Source organism: Erpetoichthys calabaricus, chromosome 8 (genome assembly GCF_900747795.2).
Source record: "Erpetoichthys calabaricus chromosome 8, fErpCal1.3, whole genome shotgun sequence".
In the NCBI taxonomy this organism is placed as follows: Eukaryota; Metazoa; Chordata; class Cladistia; order Polypteriformes; family Polypteridae; genus Erpetoichthys; species Erpetoichthys calabaricus.
The window spans coordinates 40,647,776-40,675,731 of NC_041401.2; the positions used below are offsets into that span (position 1 = coordinate 40,647,776).

Sequence of the window (27,956 nt, forward strand, 5' to 3'; positions counted from 1 at the left end):
TTTGAATTAATTCTGTGAAGTCCAAGATCAGCACACCACAGCATTGAAAACTGCACTGGCCATCACAGAGTTATAGAAGATGTGAAGGATGACACTTCCCACATTAAAGGAACGCAGTCTCCTAAGGAAAAAGAGTCTGCTCAGCCCTTTCCTATATAGTTCCTCTGTGCTACAAGACCAGTCCAAGCTGTCGTTAATGTGGACGTCCAAATACTTGTAAGCATGGACCACATCCACTCCCTGAATAGTGACCGGATGTAGAGATTATTTGGTGCGGTGAAAGTCAATAACCAGTTCTTGATATTAATATCAATTTTGCTGATGTTAACTTGCAGTCAGTATTCTTTGCACCAAGAAATAAAGGTCTTTACCTGACTCCTCTCCTCTGTCTCATCCACTTTATCAATACATCCCAGAAATGCAGAATCATCTGAGAATTTCTGCAAGTGACATGACCTGGTGTTTTCCCAAGTAATGTAATATTTTCCCCAAAACATAGTACTTCTTCATTCACAATACCTACAAGCATTTTTGCTTATCAAGTTTTCTGCCCACTGCTTTTTATCTCCCTCTTATGTTCCGTATTTAAGGCTGGGATTTTATTAGTAAAATATTGCAAGATAATATTTCTTTAAATGGAGTAAAATTGAAGAAACATATCTTGTTGATCTTGTTAAAGATTTTTTAAGAGATGTAGAGATTGGGGGGTGAAAACTTTGTCAATAAAACAAGAAATAGTAAAATAAAGGAAGACTAAATTGTACACCGAAAGCCTAAACACTGAACAAAACCCCTGGAAAAGAGATGTCTCTAAACTGTTCATTAAAGAAGTACTTAATCCAAATGTTGATTTTTTAAAAATACGTTCTTTACCTTATATAGTTTGTGGCAATAGCTGAGAAAATTTTTAATCTCATGTTTTCATGGAGTACCGACATCACAGAATTTCTGATAGAATAGGACATAATGGTGAACAAGGCTTGACAACAGCAATGTCCAAAATGTCCATGAAAATTTGTAACTTTGTTGTATAATTCATACGGGAAGTCATCCAGTCATACTCTTACAACATCTAAAAGTATGCATCCATCCATCCATCCATTTTCCAACCCGCTGAATCCGAACACAGGGTCACGGGGGTCTGCTGGAGCCAATCCCAGCCAACACAGGGCACAAGGCAGGAACCAATCCCTGACAGGACACACACAAACACACCCACACACCAAGCACACACTAGGGCCAATTTAGAATCGCCAGTCCACCTAACCTGCATGTCTTTGGACTGTGGGAGGAAACCTGAGCGCCCGGAGGAAACAAAAGTATGCATTTTTGCCTCAATCATTTTTAAATAAGTAATTCTACAAAATGAAAGTTCTCCACAAACAAGAAGCCCATTCACACTGGATCATGCTTTTGAATTGAAGACCCTCCTCTCCCCTTCAATCACTGGTCAAGAGTCCTGTCTTCAATTCAAAATTGTGACTCAGTGTCAAGTGGCGTCCTGTTTATGGGTTATTATAAACAATATTTTACCAAAAAGTATGTGCGTTTTTCCAGTTGTGTCCATACAACTGAATGACAAGTAGCATGACATTTATTCATGGATGGTTTTGATGTTGTTTGCTGTTCTCCGGCATTGGTCACCATTGGATTCTGTTCTATTATGTTATATGATTACAGATTTTTTTTTGGCCATCATAACTTATAAAAAATGTTACGTTTGGGTGGAGTAATCCTTCAAGTTTCAGAAAAATACTGAGCACCAAACCCTAAACACTAAACAGAAAAACAAAAGTTAAGTAATCCTGAATTCAAAATAAATATATCTGCATGTCTTTGAGATTTATCTATAAACTTACACAATCAGGACGTACACAACACTAGCCTTTGTGCAATGATACCATCACATAACACACACATCCTGCTGTCATGTGGTAGCAACCAAGGTGGAAAGCACAAAACAAATCATAAAATGATGGCAGCCAACAGTGGTGCGCAACAATAAAAATATGAATCATGACAGTTTTAAATTAGTCAAAATCAAATCAAAATTATTGAATTTTGCCAATCTTATCAAATACAAGGTAAAATAAATATTCTGCTCAGTCGTAACAAAACGTTAATAACTTATAACACTAATAACCACACCATAAGTTACATACACTGAGTGGTTTGTTTTTGAGTTTATATGTCCGGAAGCTCACATCCTAATGTACGACATCATTCAGAAAGTGGTACAATTGTGATCAGAGATGCATACAATATGTAAATCTATTGAAAAGTAACAGGTTTGACAACACCCTAATGCTTCCCTTACACTGTATATACTTATGCAATGTCATAAAGGGCAAAATTAAGTGGCATAAATTAATAAAGTTCTTTCAAAATTGTTGCTGAAAAAATTTTGAAAGTAAAGTCAAGCTTTATGATAAAAATCAGAAAAGCAAACCTTTCTTTTTGTTGTAATAAAATGTTTTGTTTTTTTTTTACGCAGAATATTGTCGCCACACAATTACGCGTATTGTTTGCTGTGCAAGTGAACATATTGGATATCCAAAAGCAATGCCATTTTGAAAACAGCAATGGTGAGTCAGATAAGCAGCAATAAATCAAAAATAAATGATGAAAGTTAAAAAAAGATGGAATGGATTCTGACAAAGACAGCAGGATACCATAAGAGATGTGAGTTTTTTTTTTTTACATTTAATCACATATACAGATGCCTGTGAATCTTTTAGTAGGAGCAGTGAAGTGAGATATCTCCTAGACACACTTTGGACCATTGCTTCAACTTTAAGTGATTAAATGTGTGAGGACTTCTGCGATTAGACAATAGCTTAAACTCTTTATATGCTGTGTCTACCTGTTAAATATGTCAAGTATAAGGTAATTGCCACCTATCAGAGATCTTTATGGCTGGTATTAGATTTTATAGCACACTAACAGCAGCATCCAGCGTTGCCCATTCAGGTAATTTTAAGGCCAAACTATGTAATCTAACTTCAATAAATGGTGTTTCTAACCTTGCTCCTAAAGGTAGCCCTTGGGTTTCAAAGCCATCTCTTGTCTTTTCCTGAAAAAGTGGGATATGTCTGTAAATTTTTACTGTGATTGGACCAAGGTTGTGGAACTGTATAAAGAATGAACACTCACATTTACCTTTCTAAGCTGTAATAAATGCTCTAGATAGACTGTTTTTTTTGCCACTTTATTATGTCAATTTAAAAAAGATTAAGCATATACAGTAAAACCTCACTGTCCATGGATGCATTAACTGTGGAATTGCTTATCCATGTCTACAAAAGTATAACTCATTTTACCTGCGGTTTACTCATGTCTATTCATAACCATGCACAGTAGAAAAGAATTCTGAGAATCCTATCACACAGCAACAACAAGTTGTTGCTTTTAGATCTTTTCACACTGCATGTGTGTTGTACTAAATGGATCAACATTGTCTGCCAAGAGGCATGGGTAAGCCATGGAATCCCATTCGTGATGAGGACCAGGGCTTGTCATTGTTCCTCATGACTGACATATTCCTAAGAGTGCTTACATTGATTAAGTCCTTGCCCTTCCTACACACACCACCTACCGCTAATACCAATTGGATTGTTAACTAGGGTTCTTGGATCAGCCCTGTCATGGTTACTCATGGCCTCTGGTGAATGCCTAGAAGACAACAATCAAAAGAGCAAGTAAAAGTTGTAACAAGTTTTCCATAGGTGAACCTGCAGAAGGATCATTACTGAGCCTCGAGTGAGGAGGGCAGAGGACTAGTGCATATACCCCCCATGGTGGAGTTCTGCTGGAATCTAACCCCATTTTTCCCATAGCATCAATGCTTCTTTAGTATCCGCAATTTCCATTTTTCAGGAGTGTAACCCCCACAGATTGACTGAATACATAGGATTGCGTATTATCTGCGGATTCCACTCGTCCGCGGAGATGCACAGAACATTAGTCCAGATAAAACGGTGGGAACTACTGAATTTTATTTATTTTGTTCATTTATATATCTTACTGTTTTAACCCGAATGTATTCCACGTACTGTCACTCAGTGTGATCAGGTTTCTGTAAAACTGAAGTTTCCCATTGGAGTCTATCTATCTATCTATCTATCTATCTATCTATCTATCTATCTATCTATCTATCTATCTATCTATCTATCTATCTATCTATCTATCTATCTATATTATATGTGTTTTAACACTCTTTATTATGTGATCACTCCCTGTCCAGGGTTGGATACTGCCTTGTGTCCATTAATGCTACAGTAGACTGCAGCCCCCTCTAGCAGAATGAACAGAGAAAATTGAATAAATATTTACAAGGCATTTAATAAATTAAGTAAAATGGACATTTTATTATTGTGTAACAAGTTCACAAAATGACACATTTGTGCACCGTTTAAATCCCTTTAATATTTAGTATTGTCAATTTCATGACAAGTTTACAAATAATTATTCACAAAAATAATTTAAAATAAATCAACAAAATGACATTAAATTTTAAAATAAATCTTACTTTGAGGCATCTTAGCATTTTTTGTATCCCCCTCCCTCCCCCCAACACACACATAGACACATACACACACACACTTGCACACACAGACTCCCACCCACGCACTCACAAACACACTCATACTGGACAAGCAAGCAGTCAGTAAGTCCATTGGTTTTCCAGAAAATGAGCAAAAACAACAAGTGAATAGCTTTATATTATCATTCAGTGTGAGCATCCATAGTCCACATTATAATAGAAAGTAAATCCTTGTGGCAGTGCACTTTTGTGTTGTTTTTTTCTTGTATTAATTTATGTGGATTTCATTTGTAAAACAAGACTTTAATATGGCTTATACAGGGTCAGAGTGGTTTGTTTTCCCCATTTGTACATTTACTGTGTCAAAAACTGTAGATTCTAAAAGCACAAACTGCATAAAAGCACAGTCCATTTCCTTTAAATATTGCTTACTGTAAAGTCTTTAATATAATTATGTCTTCAAATTATTTAACTTAAATATGACTTTTGAAATAAAAGCAGTGCTGATTTAAAAATCAGTCCGAGTGATTTAACTTGTGCAGTGTTCACTTTGCGTACACAATACTGAATTCCAGGCTGCGCACAGTTTTCAGATACCATGGAGATTGTTTGTCCAGGGTGTTAAATGAATTCTCTTTCCAAGTCTTATTCATTCAAATACTGTATGTGTACACGTAAACCAAGTTTATTTACATACACTGACCCACTCCGTTATTCGGCATTCATCACAAACTACGTAACAACACCAGTGGAATTTGCAGTTACATCTTTCGCTCCTGGTCTGCTGCAGGATATTGTGTCCTCTTCCACAACACAGACTTTCACAGTTATCCATGCCAGGACTTGTTTTGTTACAGATCCTTCCTTGTGTGCCTGCTGAATCAGACCCAGGTTCCCGCTCACAGAAATCGGGTGACTTCTCGAAGTAGATGAGCTCATTGTGGTTAGCTCGCCTCCGGTGTGGTGGATGGGCATGTTCCACTTGGCCAGTGTTGCGATTATGGGCCTTGATTAAAGTGGCGATGTGAAACCTGTCCTTGAGCATCGAACCTACAGCTCTGAATTCTGGAGTCACCTGCCAGCAGGTTTTCAGTTGACAGCTTCCTGACGTCCCATGGCATTTGCACTTCCTCTTCATATTATCCATTACTGCCTGTAAACAAGAAAAAACAAGACAAAAGTAACATATACTGCTAAATGTTTATAATAAATTGGGAGATAATGTTGTTCAGAATAAGATGAAAGGTATCCATATTATAAAAAACAAGATTCTTTATTAAAATGCAAAAAGTTTGCATAAATGAATTTGCATAAAGCTTTAACTTTTTGTATAAACCTATGAGATCTCATATTTTAGCCATCTTACTTCTTATCATCCGGGATGCACCCTGAGCATTGTACCTGCTTCATTGTATCAACATCTTATTTTTTAGTAATTTTCTCTTTTTGGTTATTTGTTCTACCATATAGTATAGTTTCATCTGCCTCATACTACCATAAGCTTTTATTGACCTGTACTCACAAGTCCAGTGATGTCAAGCATGGTATATACTAAACTCCTAACCTCTTCTGGCAATTAGGATAACACTGCCCTACCAGGTTCATGGTCTGGCTTCCATCTGGTGGGTCTCATATGTTTCCAACAGGGCAAAGTTATCACGGTATACAATGCATAGATGAAGATCAACCCTGCTCAACCATCTGCTATTCATTGTTCTTTACTTAATAGGAGCACCCAGCTTAGAAGACATACTAGATACCATACTTCTCTGATTAAAGACCATTTTTTTACAGAAATTCTGTAATCCACTATTTATGGTTTATGATCACAAAACTGTTGGCTTTATCTGTCTGCCAAACCTAGTAATTTCTGAACATTTCAGAGGACTTCATTTTCTTAATTAACTCAAGTATATTTCAGATCTTGGATGGTATGTTGGAAAGTGAATAGAGTATGAACTGTAGGTAGATTCATGACCTGGCCAGTGGGATTTTGTTCAGTTACTCCAGTTTCCTTCCCCAAATTATAGATACTGTATGTGTATTAAACAAGTGCTGTGAAGTTTTACACTAATCAATACAAGAAATGCTAAAAATTAAACTATATAGTATTAGCCGTAGCCCTTTTCTGTGCTGCCTTTTGTATTCAGCAGCCTAGAAGATTAATCAGCTTCTAGCATTTATACACCCTGATTCTCATTACATTTAAAAATATAATCATTTAGTTAGTTACACATCAATGTTTACTCTTCTTGCTATGAGCAGCTAATATGTTAAGTAGTCTTCTTGTAAGACTCAACTTATATGAATTCTTCTGCCAGGGAAACTGACCTGATGCTATTGCTTTAACCAATTAGATGGTGAAACTGCTTGGACCTCAATGAACGGTCAGCCAGACTTTACTGAAGACAGACAGATAGATAGATAGATAGATAGATAGATAGATAGATAGATAGATAGATAGATAGATAGATAGATAGATAGATAGATAGATAGATAGATAGATAGATAGATAGATAGATAGATAGATAGATAGATAGATAGCTACTTTATTAATCCCAATGGGAAATTCACATTCTTCAGCAGCAGCATACTGATACAATAAATAATATTAAATTAAAGAATGATAATAATGCAGGTGAAAAACAGACAATAACTATGTATAATGTTAAATGTTAAGGTTTACCCCCCCCCCCCCCAGATGGAATTAAAGAGTCGCATAGTTTGGGGGAGGAACGATCTCCTCAATCTGTCAGTGGAGCAGGACAGTGACAGCAGTCTGTCGCTGAAGCTGCTCTTCTGTCTGGAGATGATACTATTAAGTGGATGCAGTGGATTCTCCATAATTGATAGGAGCCTGCTGAGCGCCCTTCACTCTGCCACAGATGTTAAACTGTCCAGCTCCATGCCAACAATAGAGCCTGCCTTCCTCACCAGTTTGTCCAGGCGTGAGGCGTCTTTCCTCTTAATGCTGCCTCCCCAGCACACCACTGCGTAGAAGAGGGCGCTCGCCACAACTGTCTGATAGAACATCTGCAGCATCTTATTGCAGATATTGAAGGACGCCAACCTTCTAAGGTAGTATAACCGTCTCTGTCCTTTCTTACACAGCACATCAGTATTGGCAGTCCAGTCTAATTTATCATCCAGCTGCACTCCCAGATATTTATAGGTCTGCACCATCTGCACACAGTCACCTTTGATGATCACTGGGTCTATGAGGGGTCTGGGCCTCCTAAAATCCACCACCAGCTCTTTGGTTTTGCTGGTGTTCAGGTGTAGGTGGTTTGAGTCGCACCATTTAACAAAGTCATTGATTAGGTCCCTATACTCCTCCTCCAGCCCATTCCTGATGCAGCCCATGATAGCAGTGTCATCAGCGAACTTTTGCACATGGCAGGACTCCGAGTTGTATTGGAAGTCCGATGTATATAGGCTGAACAGGACCGGAGAAAGTACAGTCCCCTGTGGCGCTCCTGTGTTGCTGACCACAATGTCAGACGTGCAGTTCCCAAGACGCACATACTGAGTGAAGTGAAGAGTCAAGAGTGAATTTTTATAGCAATAGGTTACAAAACAGAGCAGAAACATTGTCATAGAGGCTGAGGTTTCAACATGGATCCAACATTAAAAGTAATTTAAGAAAATGTTTTTTATAAGAAAGTGGTCAAACACATTGATCTAATGAAACATTAGGGCTTCAGAAATCGAGGTTCCTAAAGAGATCAGTATATAAGTCAAAAGCAGTTCCACAACAAGCTAGCAAGTGTTGCAACAAAAACTTGTTATCTAGCAGCCAGTGATACAAGTCACTGAAGGCACAGTACAAGAGAATAAATATTCAATATCAAAACCAAAAAGGAAAAACGAAGGAGGAGAAGAAATAGAAAAAGATTTTATTTCACCACCAAGTACTGGATAGAGTTTGAGTAAAACCCTATATTAAAACTTTAGGTCTACAAGCAACAAAAGTCACTTGTGCAAAAATAAATACATCCTACATGTCCGCCATAACGTAAAGATATAGGCATTAGTATGTATTTACCAGCGAAGTGGAGATTTTTGACATGAGTCAGTTGGGTTACAATAAGTTCAAACTCCAATGATTAAACCACATCCTGAAGCAAGACAGCATCAGCCTGGCTCAGTCCTCTTCAAACCCTGGGTCATATTATTAAACTAATTTGATTGCTAGTGACTGAGATTTAGGAAAAAAGATGGATGTCTACAGTATGTTTAGGGTCACCCTACTGACTTTTTGGGGATGAAATACAAGAATTAGATAGGATTACGCAAATAATAAAAGTGTATTCATGTAACAATCAATAGTACATAAATACAATTAATTCAAAGTGCTACAGAGATCACCAATAATCAAAACCAGTATCACACTATAGAAAGTTAATCAAACAAAAATAGCAAATTATGACAATACAATACATGGCCCAAATACTGGCGTTGTTAACAAATATATAGAGATAAACAAAATTTCAGCAAGAACCCTAAAGAACAACAAACCCCTTATGTATTTAAAAGCCTGACAGACACAGACCACTTGAAATTATGGGGACCTTCAGTGCCAACAGCTTAATAAAAAAAACAAAAAAAAACTACTGGCGGAAGATGCCAAGACTGCCATGAGACTCACCGGCTTGAAATAATCCCTCAGTGACATCTGCTTCGTGTGCCACTTAAGATCCTTAAAGATACTGCCGTTATGTGCAGCATTGCCGATGTGAGATGATGTTTAACATTGAGGCTGCGATCTCGAAGTCTCTAGCCAGCTGGTCGATTTGTTAACGTCAAACTCACGGCCAACAGTAACAGCTGACATTCCGGCATGAAGTTTATCTAACACCTTTATTTTCTCACTAAGTAGCATCGCTAACTTTGAATGCTTGAGCTTAGAGCCTGAAGCTGTGGAAGCATAATTGCAACACAAAACTTAATATTTTAAACAAAACAATGAAAATATGGCACTAAAGAATGGGGAGCTCTTTGCTCTATGGTATGGTGAACAAGACCGGTGAAGCATCTAATATGATACGCAAAACCCTGGGCACATTGTCCTCTCATTTTTTTCTCTATTGTGCATAGCCATGAACCTTGCAAATGTGTGAGGTTGCTAGTGGGAAAATACAAAAGTCGCGAAGGTTAAATGTGCAAATGTTGAATACTGACTCTACATTATTTATAGGTCTTGCTTCTGATTGTGGTTTGTTTCTTAATTTTATTTTTAGTGATAATGATTACCTTTACACAATTAAATAATAGATAGATAGATAAAGTATCTATCTATCTATCTATCTATCTATCTATCTATCTATCTATCTATCTATCTATCTATCTATCTATCTATCTATCTATCTATCTATCTATTATTTAATTGTGTAAAGGTCTTTTAAATAATCTCCATTTTCTACATTATATTTCATAGAAAGGATGCCTGTCTGGGCCAGAAGATAGATGGCTGGCTGTTTCATAGTAAGCTGTATGCAAAACCAATAAAATACTTTAAATGCAAGAACATACACTTTTTTTTTACATCTTTTGCAAGATATTGTCCTCCTAAAAGGAAAAGGGTAAGTGATATTTCTTGTTCAAAGAAGAAAATTCTAATACAATTTCTAAAGAAGACCTTGATTCATCCCTTGATTTACATGGCAGAATGCTTTATATTAATTTTCTTTTAATGTTATGTTTCTTATACAAACAATCAGTTGTATAAGTAAATCTCAGGAAAGAAGTCTTGTTGAGTTTAACTAATTTTCAGCAAGGTGCTGTTTCCTGAAATTAACTGTTAAACTTATGCTATGTTTCATTAGTCTTATTTGCACATTCCTCCTTTGACAAATTAAGTACATGAATTATTCTACACCTTGAAGTCAAAAAATATGAATTATCAATTTTGCCTGTTTATTTTTGTTTCTGACATGCTTCAACAAATTCTCAAAATTTCCTACATTTCTCGAAAAACTCCAGTACTGTGTACATTACTGCTATCTGTCAGCACCTACAATAAACACTCCAGATCTTATTTCCAGTGGGAAAGAGGGCCTCCCAAACTACTGACAGATCACAGTTTATCCACCCTTATTAAGTGGGGAAGTACCCTTTAAATACATGAGGCAGCAGCCTTAAAGTGCTCCTTTACAGTGATCACGACCTTGACGGCTACGGTTTTCACACAGATGCTGACTTTCAGGGCGATCGAAATGTGCTGCAAGCCAGATGCTCAGATTTAAGACTGCCAAAAGCACATAATGCAACTGCAGTTTTGTTAACATAAAACAAGTATTCCTACTCTTGTTATATACATAAACATCAACATGTTCAAGGAAAGGACTAATCAAGATGTTTAGAGCTGAACAGTGTTAATATTTTCATGGTTAAAAATAACCAGGTTTAGGAGTCCAGGAACGTCACAGTAAAATGGTAAGGTACTCTGAACTTTAAGTTCATTCTCAGAAGTAAACTAAATGATTTGAAAAGCTTCCAACTTGTTTGTCAGTGGTGTTTTATTTTTCTATGCTTCAATACTCTGTTGAACACCAAACAGCACATCCACTTCCATTCTATCCATCCACTTCGGAATTTGTTTCACATATCAACGAGAAGTCAAGCAACTGAAGCCCCTTCTTCGGACAGTTTGTAATCAGGTATGGTTGAATTAAAAACTGCCTGAAGAAGGGGCCTGAGTTGCCTCAAAAGCTTGCATTTTGTAATCGGTTCAGTTAGCCAATAAAAGGTGTCATTTTGCTTGACTTCTCATTGCATCCATAATGGCTAACACAGTACAAGACTCTACTACTACAGACATACTAATGAAAAATATAAAAACTTTAATGGTTTTCTATATTTTGTTTAACTTCTTAATATGTACGTCTCAATTGTCTTTTATGTACCTTTCAAATGTCTTTTTTTTCTTTAGAGACGTTTTCAATTCATAATTTATTGAAGTTTATTTATTTTCTTTTCGTGTATTTGTCCATTTTCAAAGCTGTTTAATCTATTAAGATCAAGGTAAAGAAGTCACCTACACCAGATGGATTAAGACTAAGATTTTTTTTTTTTTTATTAAAGAGTATGATTTAACTCCTTTTGACAAAAAGGTTGCACGGTTTAAACCAGGGGTATCCAACCTTTTTTCCCCTGAGAGCTACTTTTACAAAATGAAAATGGCCGAGAGCTACTCATGTTTTCTAACGTCTATTCTCATAGGTTATTTACACTGAAACAAACTGAATAATCTTGTTTTAACTGAACATTTACAAAATGTTGGTGTCCACAACTCACATTTTGCATTAAAACATCACAAAAAATATTTAGTTCACCTGCAAGTACATTTTGTATGTCTGTATGCATTTTCTAATGTATCTCACACTATTGAATTAAAACACGAATGCTGTCAAAACAAAGCAATGCAAATACAAATACACAGATATGACTTATTCATTTGTCATTTTGTTACAAGAGTATTCACAGGCCCAGTTGCATGTGTGATGTGTTTTTTAGTTAGTCAGATGACTGGCACTGCATGGAGTCAGCAAGAGAGGTGTATGGTGGAGTGGAGCCACTTAGGTTCACTCTTATGGAGTCATTTAAATGTTCATCTGTTAGTACATGTTCTGAACTTTGATTTCTCTTAGCTAGCGAACGAGAGAACAATTGAATTCAACTTTTGTTTGATATTTAAAATAAAGTGTCACTTAGGTCTTGATGAGTTTGAGTCCAGATATTCTCTTAAGTGTATGCCACATTGAAAAGATAGATTGCAATTCAGATTGTAGATCATGATATGATTTTTTAGAAAGATTGCCCACCCCTAATTCGACTAATCAAGTTTTCAACTTAGTAGAATTTATTAACCCTTTGGCGAGCTACTTGGAAAAGGGTTGCAAGCTGCTGGTATCTCATGAGTGACGTGTTGGAGACCCCGGTTTAAACAGATATTTATTTTATATGTCATAAAACATTTGTGATCTGTATCGATCCGTCCATTTTCATACCCTTCTAAAACTCTTCAGGTTCTTGAGAAAGCAGAGCCTATCATGGCAGCATCATGTGTAAGACAGTAATAAACTCTGAATGGGGCAACAGTTTATAACAAGCCACAATCACTCTTATCAGGCCAATTTAGAGTTGGCAGTTAATCTAATTTAAATGTCTTTAGGAGAAAAAAAAATCAGAGAACTCAGAGATGGAAAATACATACAGACAGCAAGTAAATGTGCACAGTCCATAATAATAATAATACATTTTATTTCAGGGTACCTTTCTAAACACCCAAGGACACCGTACAGATAATAAAATCATACAACCAACAAAAACATACATGTTCACATAAACATATATCTTTATCTATGCAACTGAAAATATAGCAATAAGAGTACAGCCTAAGGTCATGTAGTGTAAGCTAATCTAAATAGATAAGTCTTAAGACGAGATCTGAAAATAGGTAAGTAATCTGTGTCCCGAATGTTTTGTGGTAGTGAGTTCTGGAGACGAGGAGCACTATGACTAAATATCCTGGAACCCATCTTGATCAGGCGTGCGGGGGGGGGAGTGGGGGGGGGGGGGTGATGAGAAGACCAGAAGTAGAGGACCAAAGGTATATAAACATGTATGAGGTCAGAGAGGTATAGTGGAGCAAGGCTGTGAAGTGAATTTTAAAATCAATGCGAAATTTTACAGGAAGCCAATGAAGCTGTTTAAGAATTGGGGTAATGTGTTGCACGGAAGAGGTCTGAGTTATAATACAGGCAGTTAAATTCTGAACAAGCTGGAGTTTATGGAGAAGCTTATGTGGGAGACCAAAGAGATGAGAATTACAATAATCAATGTGGGGAGTGACCAATGCATGAGTAAGGATGGCGGTGCTTTAAGTGTGAGGGAGGGTCGCAGGTATGCAAGGCTACACTGATGAAAAAACGATGACCGTGTAACATTATAGACATGGGATTCAAAAGACAGAGTACTATCAAAGATAACCCCCAAACTCATAACCTGAGGGAGGGAGGGAGGGAGGGAGGGATGGATGGATGGATGGATGGATGGATGGATGGATGGATGGATGGATGGATGGATAGATAGATAGATAGATAGATAGATAGATAGATAGATAGATAAATCCCAGAAGCAGTGAAGTACAAGCAATAAGCACTGCTCAACAATGTCACCCTTATATAAATCCATTCAGTTTTCCAAATAAAGTATGTATTAAATTTCTCGCATTTCCTAATGAGAAGCCTTGTATCCCCAAATACACTGAAATTTAGTGAACATTCACAGCAATGCATTTTAGGATGGCAGTATGGAAACATATATTAAACACTGTTATGAGGCCAGGAAAGAAATTAGCGTAGATAACCATCGCTATTAGTAGAAGCGCCAACTACGTATAGTAGCAGCTGTGATGCACATAAACTATGGCAGGGTTGACAGATACTTATAGATTACTAGCTGTGTAAACCGTGCTGTAACAAGCACAGGCTCCTAGAAACCATGGATTCTGGCACTTCAATCAATCGATCGCATCGGTTGTGCATTAGCAGCTAAACTGGTTTGTCTTTTGCCAATGGTTTCACTTTGGCAACAGAGTCAATTTCTTTGAGCTGTAGCTTCAAACTTCCAGGCCGGACAAACAGACACACACACTTCCTAGTGTAGACATTTATATATAAGAGAAACTGAAGCCCAGTCCAGTCCATTTACATTTCTTCTCTCTACTTTGATCATGATTATAAAATGCCCTACATATGGCTGTCTGAACCATCAGACCTCATCCTTGTCTGTTGATGATGAAGTTGTAAGGAGAATTATTAAACCATCCATTTATAAGTAATAAGAACCCAACAAAATTTCAGGTTTGAAAAGCTTGTAGTGACCAGTTAGCCAGTGTTTTTAATGACGTCTGTAATATGTGGTCCCCACCCACTTCAGAAAGACAACAATCACCCCTCAGGCAAAGAAACCAATACTTGAGTGCTCAATGACTACATCCCACTGTGATGAAATCCTTGGAGAGGCCTGAACTGCTAACAGATTAAATGGGATATTCCAGATACTTCAGCTCACCTTCAGAGCATGCCATATCATATCCCTTGTACTTCATGTAACTCTGACAATATTAAAAAACTGCTATGACAACAGCTCAGCATTTAATAAACATTGGCCACAAATCTCCTCAGCTAGGCATTTAGTGCCACCCTTTTGCACTGGGATTCTGGGCATTTAACTGGCAGTTCATTAACAATGGCACACATTTGAGTAGTAAGGGCTGAGCCCACCGCTGTACCACTATACTCCTTGGTCACCAATGACTGTGCATGACTAGACACAGCTCCAACTCTCATCATTAGATTTACTGTTGACATCACTCTGTAGACAAAACATTACATCCGAGTTTGAACAAAACTTTCTTTCCTTGGTTGTTTTTGAAAAAAATAAAAATGACTAAAACAGTTATTTTCATCTTGCACTGTACATTGTTGTCATGTGAAGTGTAAAGCATTTTTACTAAGCAATAAATGGTACTTATCTTTTATCCGTTAATTATGTAAGTTGTCAGTTATATGAAATTGACATTTTCTCCCTTTTTATATGTCCCTTCTTAAGGATTATAAGAATCTAAGAAACGTTTTGACACGAAGAGGCAATTTAGCTTAATACACAGTAGCTCACCAGTCTCTACACCCTTAACTTTTTCAAAACTATTGTCAAGATTTGAAGGACCCCGAGGGCCTACTAACTACTACACTACGTGACAACTTATTCCATGTATCAATGATACTCTACATGAAGAAATCTTCTCTAACATTTGTGCAAAATGAGTGTCTTAATAATCCTGCTCTATTTTATAGCTAAAAAACTCACTTTAAGGTAATGGGTGGCATGCACCCTACTAACTCTATTGATAATTGAAAACACTTATTCAGGTCACCTCTTAGTCTCCATTATTTCAACTGAAATGATTTGACTGTTCCATTGACTATGGTTTGTGAGTTGATAGAAGGTCTTTATCCAGCCTCACACGCTTATGTTCTTATGACAGTGATCTCTAATGGTGTTATGCTAGTCTGTTCTTTTTCAGTGTCCTGAGAGCTGGAGCATACAGTATCCTGCCAGGACAGGGTGCTGGAAACAACCGCGCATAGAATGACAGGTAATCCAAGAACAAATAGCTGCACATACAGGTTAATCAATAAAGTATCTATCTATCTATCTATCTATCTATCTATCTATCTATCTATCTATCTATCTATCTATCTATCTATCTATCTATCTATCTATCTATCTATCTATCTATCTATCTATCTATCTGTCTATCTATCTATCTATCAGAGTCACCATAGCACACATGTCAGATCTAGCAGACTCTGTGAGTGCCTGTAGAATTCAGCATGGCCAAACGTCATGCCCAGTGTGACCAAGACAATAACCAGGCAGCTGTAACTACTGCAATACCTGCTGCTATAATTTACACTAATTTATTCTTCTGTTTTCTTAAATAAACATGGGTTCTACAAAGTTTTGGTTTATGTGATGTTGATGGATTTGGAAAGAAAGTGTAATTTGGTTGAGTAGGAGATATTTGTTAAGTAGCCTATACAATGTGTGACACGTGCTCCATAAAATGTTTTGGTATAACTCCAAGACCAATTTCTGATCTCTCTAGTCTAAGCACGTTAGGTACTGTACATCTCATATCCTTACATTTCTTAATTTCACTTTAATGTGTCAACAACCTAAGAGACTGTAAAGGCGCTTCTTAAGGAGTGGCCTGTATTGCTTATTGGTAAGGAATTTTTCAGTCTGAGCCATGAGGAGAAGTCAGAAATATTATGTGTCAATGCTGAGGGTTTGGAAGCTAGTGCCGGGAAGTTTGAGAAATTTAGACATTGGCAGAAAGAGCAGGTAAATATTCAACAAGTAATGAATAGTGGGTGGAAACAAATGAAAAAAAAATCTTATTGAAAAAATGTCAGAGGGTGATTGAACAAAAGAATTCTGGGGGCACAAGGGGGTGTTCTGGTAAGAACACTGATCTAGCAAAGGCAATTGAAGAAAAGAGGAGGTGTTTGAAGGTGAGGAAAAATACTCATATGGCATATGGAGTCTGGTTGAGTAAAAGCTAGCAAAGTATGGCTTTGTTTTGTGTTTGAGAAAGTCAAAATGGATGACACATCTGTTTTGAGACAAAATCAGCAAAGGTATCAACAGAAGTGAAGTGAAACACATTTACACATTTCTAGAATGTGGTTATGAGGTAGTCATTGATGACAGTGGTGTGAATGAACTGTTTGGACTAAACGAAAAGACACTTGCACTTTCAATGTAGCCACAGACATATTCGTGTTCCAGATGCAACAAGTAAACACAGCTGATGATCATGATGTTTACATTTGAGGATCTAAAGGGAGTGGACCAGGAGTCTTCTGTTGCTGTAGTTTCATATTTGATAAACTGAAAAAGAAAGTTCTTCATGTTATAGCAGAGAAGCATTATGGAACACTGGGAGCTGTTTGATTACAGTTTAGTTAATTGAACCCCATGCACTCGATCGCTGTTTTGTTTAAGTTCCCAGATGCCCGCTAGCGGTTAAAGCGGTTAGGGAACACTATGTTTATAAGAAAGTTTTTAGAGACTGTGGCATGACGCCACAGCACAGTGCAGAGGCTCTGTGACTTAATGGTCATTTTAAAGGGGCCTATCTTTTATAATATAAACAGTGCCTTAATTATCCTTAATTATGTGATACTTTGAGAGTGTGTATGCTATTTATAAGTATGTGAAAAGAATCGTAATGCTGGAATTAGAAACAACCGTACAGTCATCCAGATAATCTATTCCAGGGTAACTGCTTTGGAAATGTACTGTATCTTAGAGTGAGCCTTAAATTTCATTGCATTTTGCCGAGTATTGCCCAGCCCCCCTTAGCTGGTTTAAAATAGTAGAGTATAAAATACAGAAGAAGAAAGCATATCAAATGTATGTATGCTGTTACTTAAATGAATCACCAGTTTGTAATTTGGACCAGTTCACCGTTTATGTGTTTGCACTTTACGTTTGTCACTCTTTGCTTTTGTACTTTACTGTACACCCAAGCCAGGCAAGGAGATGGACCTGAAATCCTCAGGTCAGAGGTTAATATCCCACACTGGCTCACATTCTGACCCTAAGTAAACCATTTAACCTGCCTGCCCTCCAATTAGCAAACATATGGATGTCTGTAAATCGGGAGTCACCGTTTTCTGTCTTTTGTTTTGATATTTGGTTGTGTCATATTTCAGATGTGCCATATAAAATAAACATTGTTTGATAAGATACTGATAGTTTCATATTACCTAAGCCATCACTTATACATTATGCGCCTCAGCATGCAATAAACACTCCAGATCTTTGGATACAGCATTGCCCTCACTGGGTGTCTTGCTTTGGGGATTTATTATATTTAACAACAAGGAGACTGTCGTTAACAAGCTGCATGCTGGTATACTTGAACGGCCAGAGTAGATTACACGAGTTGTGAGCGGAAAATTAAAAAAAAATATATAATTTTCTCTAAACTAGAAAACAAAAAGAAATATTGAAATCTGATGCATACTGGACATAGTGCACAACTTTAACAAATAGCGAGCAAAATAGTTTTCAATGGGAAATGCAGAGAATTAATTGCCAAAAAAGTGGTGTACAGCTTGACCATTATCTTAGTAAAACATTTATTTTCTGCTTCTGTGCTACTGCAAATGTATTTTTTCAGTGTTTTGTAGAGTACCTTGATGCTTAAGTTTTTAACACTAGCCTCCTGTTTTAAGGTATCACAGAATACCTTTAAAGTAATTAATTAATTCTTCATTAACACAGTTGAACAGATCACATCAGCTATGCTCACTGACAGCATGATAACCCATGACAAAGTATGCCAAAGTGACTTTCATTATTCTCTATTCTTAATTTAGTAATCTGCAGTTCACATTCCACGAGCATACAGTTTCTGTATGTTGCCACACATGTGCACCAGAGGGTTGCCCTCCAGGCTCACTTAAAGTATGTGGTACCACCCGGGGATGGGTGCTGTCACTAACAGTCTTGTGTCACAGCCTTGAGACCTGCCCCTTGAGGGCATGACAGGAAAGGAAGCCCCGCCCCTCCTGGTTCCTATGATATAAAAGAGAGACACACCCAGAAGGTGGTGCTTCATTTTGGACCTTAACAACAACAGTGATTGCTAGAAGAGAGAGCAAAGGAGAGAAAGTGTGACTCTGAGAGAGCACTTATTCACGGAAATTGCCCCTCATTAAAAACGCTTACAAGTGTGTTTTTCGTTACAGTTTTCTGATTGGAATTAAATAAGGCATCCCAGACATTTGGCTTTGTCTCATATATATATATTTAAAAATAACTGGAATTGAAAAAAAAATTGTTTTAATAATTTTTACGTACTGAAACTTTAGTCTACTTCAAAGTACTCTCCATGTGAATAAATGCACTTGTCCCAACAGTTTTCACACTGGTGGAAACATTTTTAGAACTGCTGAAGAGGAACATTGTCCAATGCCTGCAGCGATTTTTCTTTGACTTCCTCCATGGTACAAAAACGCTTTCCTTTGAGTTCATTTTTCATATGCAGGAATAAGAAAAAGTTGCACAGAGCAAGATCAGGTGAGCAGGGAAGATGGAAAGAATTTCAAGACACACAAGTCAATTCAGAAATCTCTTCAATAGTCCGACAACTATCTTCATAAATTACATTGCGACCTTTTTCAAGGTTTTCCTCATTCTTAATTGTGGAAGGTCGGCCAGATGTTGGTTGATCTTCAAGTGACATTTCCCCTCATTTGAAACATGAAAATCTTGTAGACCTGTGTTTTACTTAAAGCTTCCTCTTTAAAAGCAGTTTAAAGCATCACTACAGTTTCAGCAGCTGTTTTCCCTAAGAGAAAACAACATTTAACACAGGCACACTGTTCTTTATGATCACCTATCACAAAAATCACAGGACACGTTTAATAAGCACCAAGAAAAAAACAACATGGAATGGCATATAAACAATACAGAGCAACACCATTTGGCAGACTGGCACAGAATACTGTAAGTATGCTACACCTAGTGGCAAAATTCGCAACTAAGTCTAAATTGAGCGCCAGGTACAGATTCCAGTTATTTTTGGGTACCCCCTCATATATTTTTATATATTGTGGGACATAGCCGACCGTTCATCCCGGCCAATACCCCCAGGCCACCAGGTGGAGCCCTTCCTGCAACATAGAGATGCCCCGAGTTCCAGCAGGGCATCATGGACAGTGGAGTTTTACATCACAGCCCTGCTGGACACCATGGGGGCCTCCAGGGGACGCTACAGGAAGGAGCAGGGACTGCTATTTTCCCTATAACCCGGAAGTACGTCTTAGTCACAGTGACAGAGGAAATGACGTACTTCCGGGATGAAGAAGAAGAGTTTTCACCTGACCCGGAAGTACTGGGAAGTCACATGGACTGAGGGATCAGAAGCACTTCCGGGTCAAGGATTATAAAGGACTGTGAGAGATCCCAGACGGGCGAGCTGAGTCGGGAGGAAGGGTGGCAATGCGTCTGGGAGTGGAGGATTATTGTTTATTGTATTGTTTAATTATTGAGTATTGTGGAGTGGAGGGTGCTTTGTGCACTGTATTATTATAATAAAAATAATAATTGCACTTTTATCTGGTGTCTGTCATCTCGTCTGAGGGTTCAAGGGGACGACAGCGGCCCCTATCTGTCACAATATACATATATCAGTCAGCCACAACATTAAAACCACTTGCCTAATATTGTGTCAGTGTTCCTTGTGCTGCCAAGGCAGCTCTGGCCCATTGAGGCGTGGACTCTACAAGACCTGTTCTGTGGTACCTACATTTACTTATTTGGCTGACATCTTTATCCAAAGTGACTTACGTTTGAGATACAATTGGTTACATTTCTTTTCCCAATTGGAGCACAGGTGGGTGAAGTGATTTGCTCAGGGTCACACAATGTCAATTGTGAGATTTGAACCCACAACATCAGTGTTTGAATTCGAAAGACTTAACCACTGCACCACACTGCCTGCCTGCCAAGATGTTAGCAACAGATCCTTTAAATCCTGTAAGTTGTGAGGTGGGGCCTCCATGCATCAGTCTTATATCCCACAGATGCTTGATCAGATTGAGATTTGGATAATTTGGAGGCCATGTCAACACCTTGAACTTTTTGTCATGTTCCTCAAAACATTGTTGAATAATTTTGGCAGTGTGGCAGGGTACATTAGCCACTGCCATCAGGGAATATTGTTGCCATGAAGGAGTACACGTGGTCTGCAACAACCTTTAGGTAGGTGGTACGTGTCAAAGTGACATCCACATAAATGCCAGAACCCAAGGTTTCTCAGCAGGACATTTCCCGGATCATCACTCTGCCTCCACCTGTTTGACATCTTACCATAGAACATCCTGCTGCCATCTCTTCCCCAGGTAAATGATGCACACAATCCCAGCTGTCCACGTGATCTATAAGAAAATGTGATTCATCAGACCAGGCCGCCTTCATCTATTGCTCCATTGGTCCAGTTCTAAAGTTTATGTGCCCATCGTATGGGTCAACCTGGGCACTCTGACCGAACTGCGGCTATGCAGCCCTACAAGCAGCAAGCTGCAATACACTTTTTGTAATGACACCTACTGTATCTCACATGGCCAGTATTAATTGCTACAGTAACTCTTCTGTCGGTTTGGACCAGACAGGCTAGCCTTCACTCCCCTCACACATACAATAAGTCTTGGGTTCACTTGTTGTTCTTCCTAGGACCACTTTTGGAAGATACTAGCCACTGTATACCAGGGACACCCCACAAAATCTGACATGTTGGAAATGCAATGACCCAGTCATCTAGCCATCACAATTTGGCCCTTGACAAAGTCACGCAGATCCCTAAACCTGCTCATTTTCCTGCTTCCAACACACCACCTTCAAGAACTAGCAGATCCCAAGATCTGACCCTTTGACTGGAGCCATTGTAGATAGATAGATAGATAGATAGATAGATAGATAGATAGATAGATAGATAGATAGATAGATAGATAGGATGCTGGGTTCAAATTTCAGCCTGGTCATAGTCTGGGTGGAGTAAGCAAGCTGTGTGTATTTTTCCCATATACTCTGACTTTCCTCCCCTTTCCGAAAACACGTGCATGTTAGTTTAGTGATAACTGTATGTTGCCTGGTATAAGTAAGTGAGTGATGGACTGGGGTAATGTTCATAGTTTGGTTGCTGTCTTGCATTCAACTCCTCTGACTCTTCACAAACCATAGCTTGATTCCACATTGCTTAGATAGTTATATGTTTGTATATAGTAATAGGGTGTTGTACCGTGTTAGCCATTATGGATGTAATTAGAAGTTAAGCAAAATTGCACCTTTTATTGGCTAACTAGAAAGATTACAATATGCAAGCTTTGAAGGCAACTCAGGAAAGATCTTGCCTGAAGAAGGGGCCTGAGTTGCTTCGAAAGCTTGCATATTTTAATCTTTCTAGTTAGCCAGTAAAAGGTGTCATTTTGCTTTTCGCTATGTCTGTATACATAAATATTATTTATGCATCATGGCAAAGATAATGTTTAATGTATGTTTTCATGATAATACTCCCAAAATATCTGCACTTACAATTACATGAGATTTCACCCCATTTAAAGATTAGGAACCTGCCAATGTAAAAAAAACTGGAAAAACAGCAAAGAATGCATTTACAGTGCTATAATAGTCACGTTTGATCTTAGCCACCTTTAAGCTCTGTCTATGTACTTTACATTAGATGGTTTGTTCTACACTACAGAATGGACAGAAAAGGAATGAAATGACCAGCACAAGGAAGACAGAGATGACCCTTTAGAAACAGACTCAATGGCATGAGTCAGACAATTAAAGAATGTAGATAAGGAGGAAATAATAAAAGTCATAATAAAAACAGACATCACGGATGATGTGAAAACATTTTCAACATCAGGGAAAAAGTTCTAAAGAAAAATAAAGACCATAAACATGAAGGCACAGCAAAGTCAAAGCCAAAAACTAACAAAACTCCAAAAATGCAAGACAACAATCAAAAGTGTACAAAAAAATAAATACTAAGATTAGTTTAATCAGGTCTTCTATTTGTCAGAAACTCAATTATTGATAATCACACACAGTCAACACATAAATAGGCTTGAGGTTATGGTAGAATAATTATCATCTCTAGGTAATGGAAAACCAGAGACTTGGGGATGGGCAAGGCCCACACGAGGCACACACAGTATCTCTTGGTAAAGCAAGCTTTTGACTTTCTGAGGACTATGGCTGTCCACTCCTGTTATTACCAGTAATAAGTCTTCATCTATGTTTGATATCAAGAGCATATCTTAGAAGAGGCTCGATCTTACACCTCACAATTATTGGTGTCTGAAGATTGTGAGTAATAAGCTAAGTGCACCTTTCCATTTTATCATCTCCTATAGTTGTTTTTATTTTTAGTCCTGAGGGCCTACCTTAACTAATGGATACTTTTTCTACTCAGTAGAACATATTGTTTAATGAGATGGCTTGTTCCTGATCTGGTAGGTATTTTATGCTTCAATAAGATATTGTGTATCCCAGTATGTGCAGTAGTACCCATTATATTCTTCAACAATATATCTCTGTTTTCTGTTTCTAATTTGATTAAGATGGAGACACGGGTGTAGATGGCACTATGATATCATGACTGGTATTGATGAACTTGTTATTTTCGATTAGATCCTGGTTAAAAAGAGAAAGCATTGGACTCAGAAGCTTTAAAAAACAAATAAGCAAAGAGGAAGAGACTGAGCAGCGAATGCTTTCCTGTAAAACGTCTGAGTATTAAAAAAAAGTGAAAATTACATTACCAATTTGTAGATAGAGGGATGAAACAAGCCACCATGTTAAAAGACTAAATCAATTAACTAAATGTATTGGCAACTAACTGAACCATTGGTTGGAATGAAAAGCTATTACCACCCTGAGCTCTAAGGTTTAGGGTTAAGAACAGACATTCAAGTAGAAACCACCAAGAACAACAAGGAGATGGCAATGCATAATAGACAGAGATTGGATTAGATTCATACATAGTGGCATGGATCGTGGACTATCTTAAAGACAGACCTCAGTATGTGCGTCTTGGGAACTGCACGTCTGACATTGTGGTCACAGGAGTGCTGCAGGGGACTGTACTTTCTCTGGTCCTGTTCAGCCTATATACATCAGACTTCCAATACAACTCGGAGTCCTGCCATGTGCAAAAGTTCGCTGATGACACTGCTATCGTGGGCTGCATCAGGAATGGGCTGGAGGATGAGTACAGGGACCTAATCAATGACTTTGTTAAATGGTGCAACTCAAACCACCTACAACTGAACAGCAGCAAAGCCAAGGAGCTGGTGGTGGATTTTAGGAGGCCCAGACCCCTCATGGACCCTGTGATCATCAGAGGTGACTGTGTGCAGATGGTGCAGACCTATAAATATCTGGGAGTGCAGCTGGATGATAAATTAGACTGGACTGCCAATACTGATGCGCTGTGCAAGAAAGGACAGTGCCGACTATACAGTGATCCCTCGCTATATCGCGCTTCGCCTTTCGCGGCTTCACTCTATCGCGGATTTTATATGTAAGTATATTTAAATATATATCGCGGATTTTTTGCTGGTTCGCGGATTTCTGAGGACAATGGGTCTTTTAATTTCTGGTACATGCTTCCTCAGTTGGTTTGCCCAGTTGATTTCATACAAGGGACACTATTGGCAGATGGCTGAGAAGCTACCCAACTTACTTTTCTCTCTCTCTCTTGCGCTGACTTTCTCTGATCCTGACGTAGGGGGATTGAGCAGGGGGGATGTTCGCACACCTAGACGATACGGACGCTCGTCTAAAAATGCTGAAAGATTATCTTCACGTTGCTATCTTCTGTGCAGCTGCTTCCTGAAGCGACATGCTGCACGGTGCTTCGCATACTTAAAAGCTCGAAGGGCACATATTCATTTTTGACTGTTTGTTTTTCTCTGTCTGTCTCTCTCTCTCTCTCTCTCTCTCTCTCTCTCTCTCTCTCCCTGCTCCTGACGGAGGGGGTGTGAGCTGCCGCCTTCAACAGCTTTGTGCCGCGGTGCTTCGCATACTTAAAAGCCAAACAGCCCTATTGATTTGTTTGCTTTCCTCTGTCTTTCTGACAGTCTGTGCTCCTGATGCGCACTCCTTTGAAGAGGAAGATATGTTTGCATTCTTTTAATTGTGAGACAGAACTGTCATCTCTGTCTTGTCATGGAGCACAGTTTAAACTTTTGAAAAAGAGACAAATGTTTGTTTGCAGTGTTTGAATAACGTTCCTGTCTCTCTACAACCTCCTGTGTTTCTGCGCAAATCTGTGACCCAAGCATGACAATATAAAAATAACCATATAAACATATGGTTTCTACTTCGCGGATTTTCATATTTCGCGGGTAGCTCTGGAATGCAACCCCCGCGATGGAGGAGGGATTACTGTACTTCCTTAGAAGGCTGGCGTCCTTCAACATCTACAATAAGATGCTGCAGATGTTCTATCAGACAGTTGTGGCGAGCGCCCTCTTCTACGCGGTGGTGTGCTGGGGAGGCAGCATTAAGAGGAAAGACGCCTTACGCCTGGACAAACTGGTGAGGAAGGCAGGCTCTATTGTTGGCATGGAGCTGGACAGTTTAACATCTGTGGCAGAGCGAAGGGCGCTCATCAGGCTCCTATCAATTATGGAGAATCCACTGCATCCACTAAATAGTATCATCTCCAGACAGAAGAGCAGCTTCAGCGACAGACTGCTGTCACTGTCCTGCTCCACTGACAGATTGAGGAGATCGTTCCTCCCCCACACTATGCAACTCTTCAATTCCACCCGGGGGGGGGGGGGGGGGGGGGGTAAACGTTAACATTTAACATTATACAAAGTTATTGTCTTTTTTTCACCTGCATTATTATCATTCTTTAATTTAATATTATTTATTGTATCAGTATGCTGCTGCTGGAAAATGTGAATTTCCCATTGGGATTAATAAAGTATCTATCTATCTATCTATCTATCTATCTATCTATCTATCTATCTATCTATCTATCTATCTATCTATCTATCTATCTATCTATCTATCTATTATATAGTGCTATCTATCTATCTATCTATCTATCTATCTATCTATCTATCTATCTATCTATCTATCTATCTATCTATCTATCTATCTATCTATCTATTATATAGTGCTATCTATCTATCTATCTATCTATCTATCTATCTATCTATCTATCTATCTATCTATCTATCTATCTATCTATCTATCTATCTATCTATCTATCTATCTATCTAATATGAATCATGGTCCAAAGAAAATTCTGGGTCAGAGTTAAGAAAAGACAATAAAGCAACCAAAACATGAGGGCAAAATGGAAATTTGATTCAGAGACAAAAAAGGATTACTTATTCAGGAAACTGCTGCTAAAGATTTTGTTATTTAGCTTACCAAAGGGAAAAACACTGCCAGATTTATACCGTTAGGTCTAGTGATGCCACCATCATGGTCACATTATGCATCTTGTCTTGTTGTGTAAGCAAAGAATTGGATAAAACAAAAATAAAAACGAACTTCGTCAAAATAAACCAAAATTGTTAAAAAAACAACGACAGCTCCATAATAAAATAAATAAATAAATAAATAAAATAACTCAAAATACACACATGAAAATGGGTTAGTGTTGTACTCTTAGCTTTTCATCTCAATAATAACAATATTGTAAGGATTGGTTCCTTTTCTGAATTTTTGTAAGCGTTTCTGTATCGATTCTGTTTTCTGTGTTTGATTCTGACCTCTTTTAGTGGAGATTTTCCTTTCTTTTTATTGTTTCTAATTTTCTGAATCGTTTTGTCTGCCATTTTGGGATTTCTCTTTTGCTGTCATTGTTAGGGTAAGCATGTTTATTTGTTAGGGGCATGTCCACTGCAGTCGTGACTCGATGCGACAAGTTAAAAGGTCCTCCAAATCGCTCTTTCATACTCTTTCATACTAATATACCCCTTCTTTTTCTTTTTTTTTTTTTGGGGGGGGGGGGGTTATCTACTTCTTGTTCTTGTTTTTTATGTTTATACTACAATTTTGATCTCCCAGTTTTTTACCCTTTTTTGTGTTTTCATTATTCTCTTTACTCACTCTCAAATCCTGTCTGCTTGCAGATGTTACAAATGTGAAATAAGGGGACTTTGGGTGTGCATGCTGGCAACAGATAATATTTGTTTAACTTCTAAAACATTTTGAAATGCTTATTACTGGAAGCCATACATTCATTCATTATCAAGATCACTTATTTTAGTTTGGGTTGCAGGGCTGGAGGTAATTCTGGCAGCACTGCACCCACATAGTAATTAAACAGGACAAACTTTAAAAATCAATAGACGTTGGCACTATATCTGATCGTGTTCTGCTCTGACTGGAGAGCGTTCCCCGCGTGGGGAGAAAAGCACGTGGCCGTGATATCTCTGGCAATCAGCAGCTACCCTCTAAAACACATGGAGCTCTGATCTCTCTCTCAAAAAACGTCAAACCTTACTCTTTAACAATCTGTAGATGATAATGTCTGTTGAACAAACAGGTATCGCTAGCTAAGTGGAGGCAAGGAGCACTCCAACACATGGCGAGAGGCTGAGGCTGGCGATTGAATGAGGAAGCCCCCCTTGCTCTCGGCCCACAGCCACTCTCTTGGATTTGCATAAATATATCAGTACCGCAAGCGAAGTCTGGTACATAGCGTGACGAGAGTAGTCACAAAATCAACCAGAAAGTTCAAGCAACTTATAGAAAACAACTAGATCTAAATCCTTTAAGTAATTCTCCCGTGAAAAGTGGACAGACATACAGACAGAACTTGCTTGGACCATGAAATTTTTTAAACCATTTCTTAGCGAGCACCTATGGGCCAAGGGTAACCTACATTCCAAATTTCAAGTCCCAAGTCCTCATGGTCCGGGAGATTTCGTGATGAGTGAGTCAATGGTACTTGGCTTTTATATATATAGATTGAGAAAATACTGAATTATGTCTCTCTCCATGGAGTAGCTGGGGTTTCAAAGCCGCTTGTCATTGGTGGGGCTATCAGTTTGTCACGCCATTAGAGGTTAGGAGCACACGCTGACCAACTCAGGATCCCAGATTAAAACCCGAGTGCAGCCATGCAATGGGTGACACCTCAGCACCACACTAGTTCAGAGGGAATGAAACAGTGTGAGGTTTTTTATGGTGTCTGGAGTGCCAATTCTGCCACCCACTCCCAAGTTTTTCCCTGCAGGTTGGAGGGCCTACATGCAGGGATGAATGCAGATTAACGTCATACCCAGGA

The 27,956-nt window shown here is 38.3% G+C and overlaps 1 protein-coding gene across 1 annotated transcript in view; it reads right to left on the reverse strand.

Annotated features, from left to right (window-relative positions):
* Positions 1–4,788: 4,788 nt before the first annotated feature.
* wnt10a (wingless-type MMTV integration site family, member 10a) overlaps positions 4,789–27,956 on the reverse strand; it is a 42,568-nt gene continuing 19,400 nt past the window's right edge. The window contains exon 4 of the mRNA XM_028806476.2: positions 4,789–5,696. Coding sequence (XP_028662309.1) covers positions 5,229–5,696 — 468 coding nt within the window. The 3' untranslated portion in view covers positions 4,789–5,228. The remainder of the gene's footprint in view (positions 5,697–27,956) is intronic.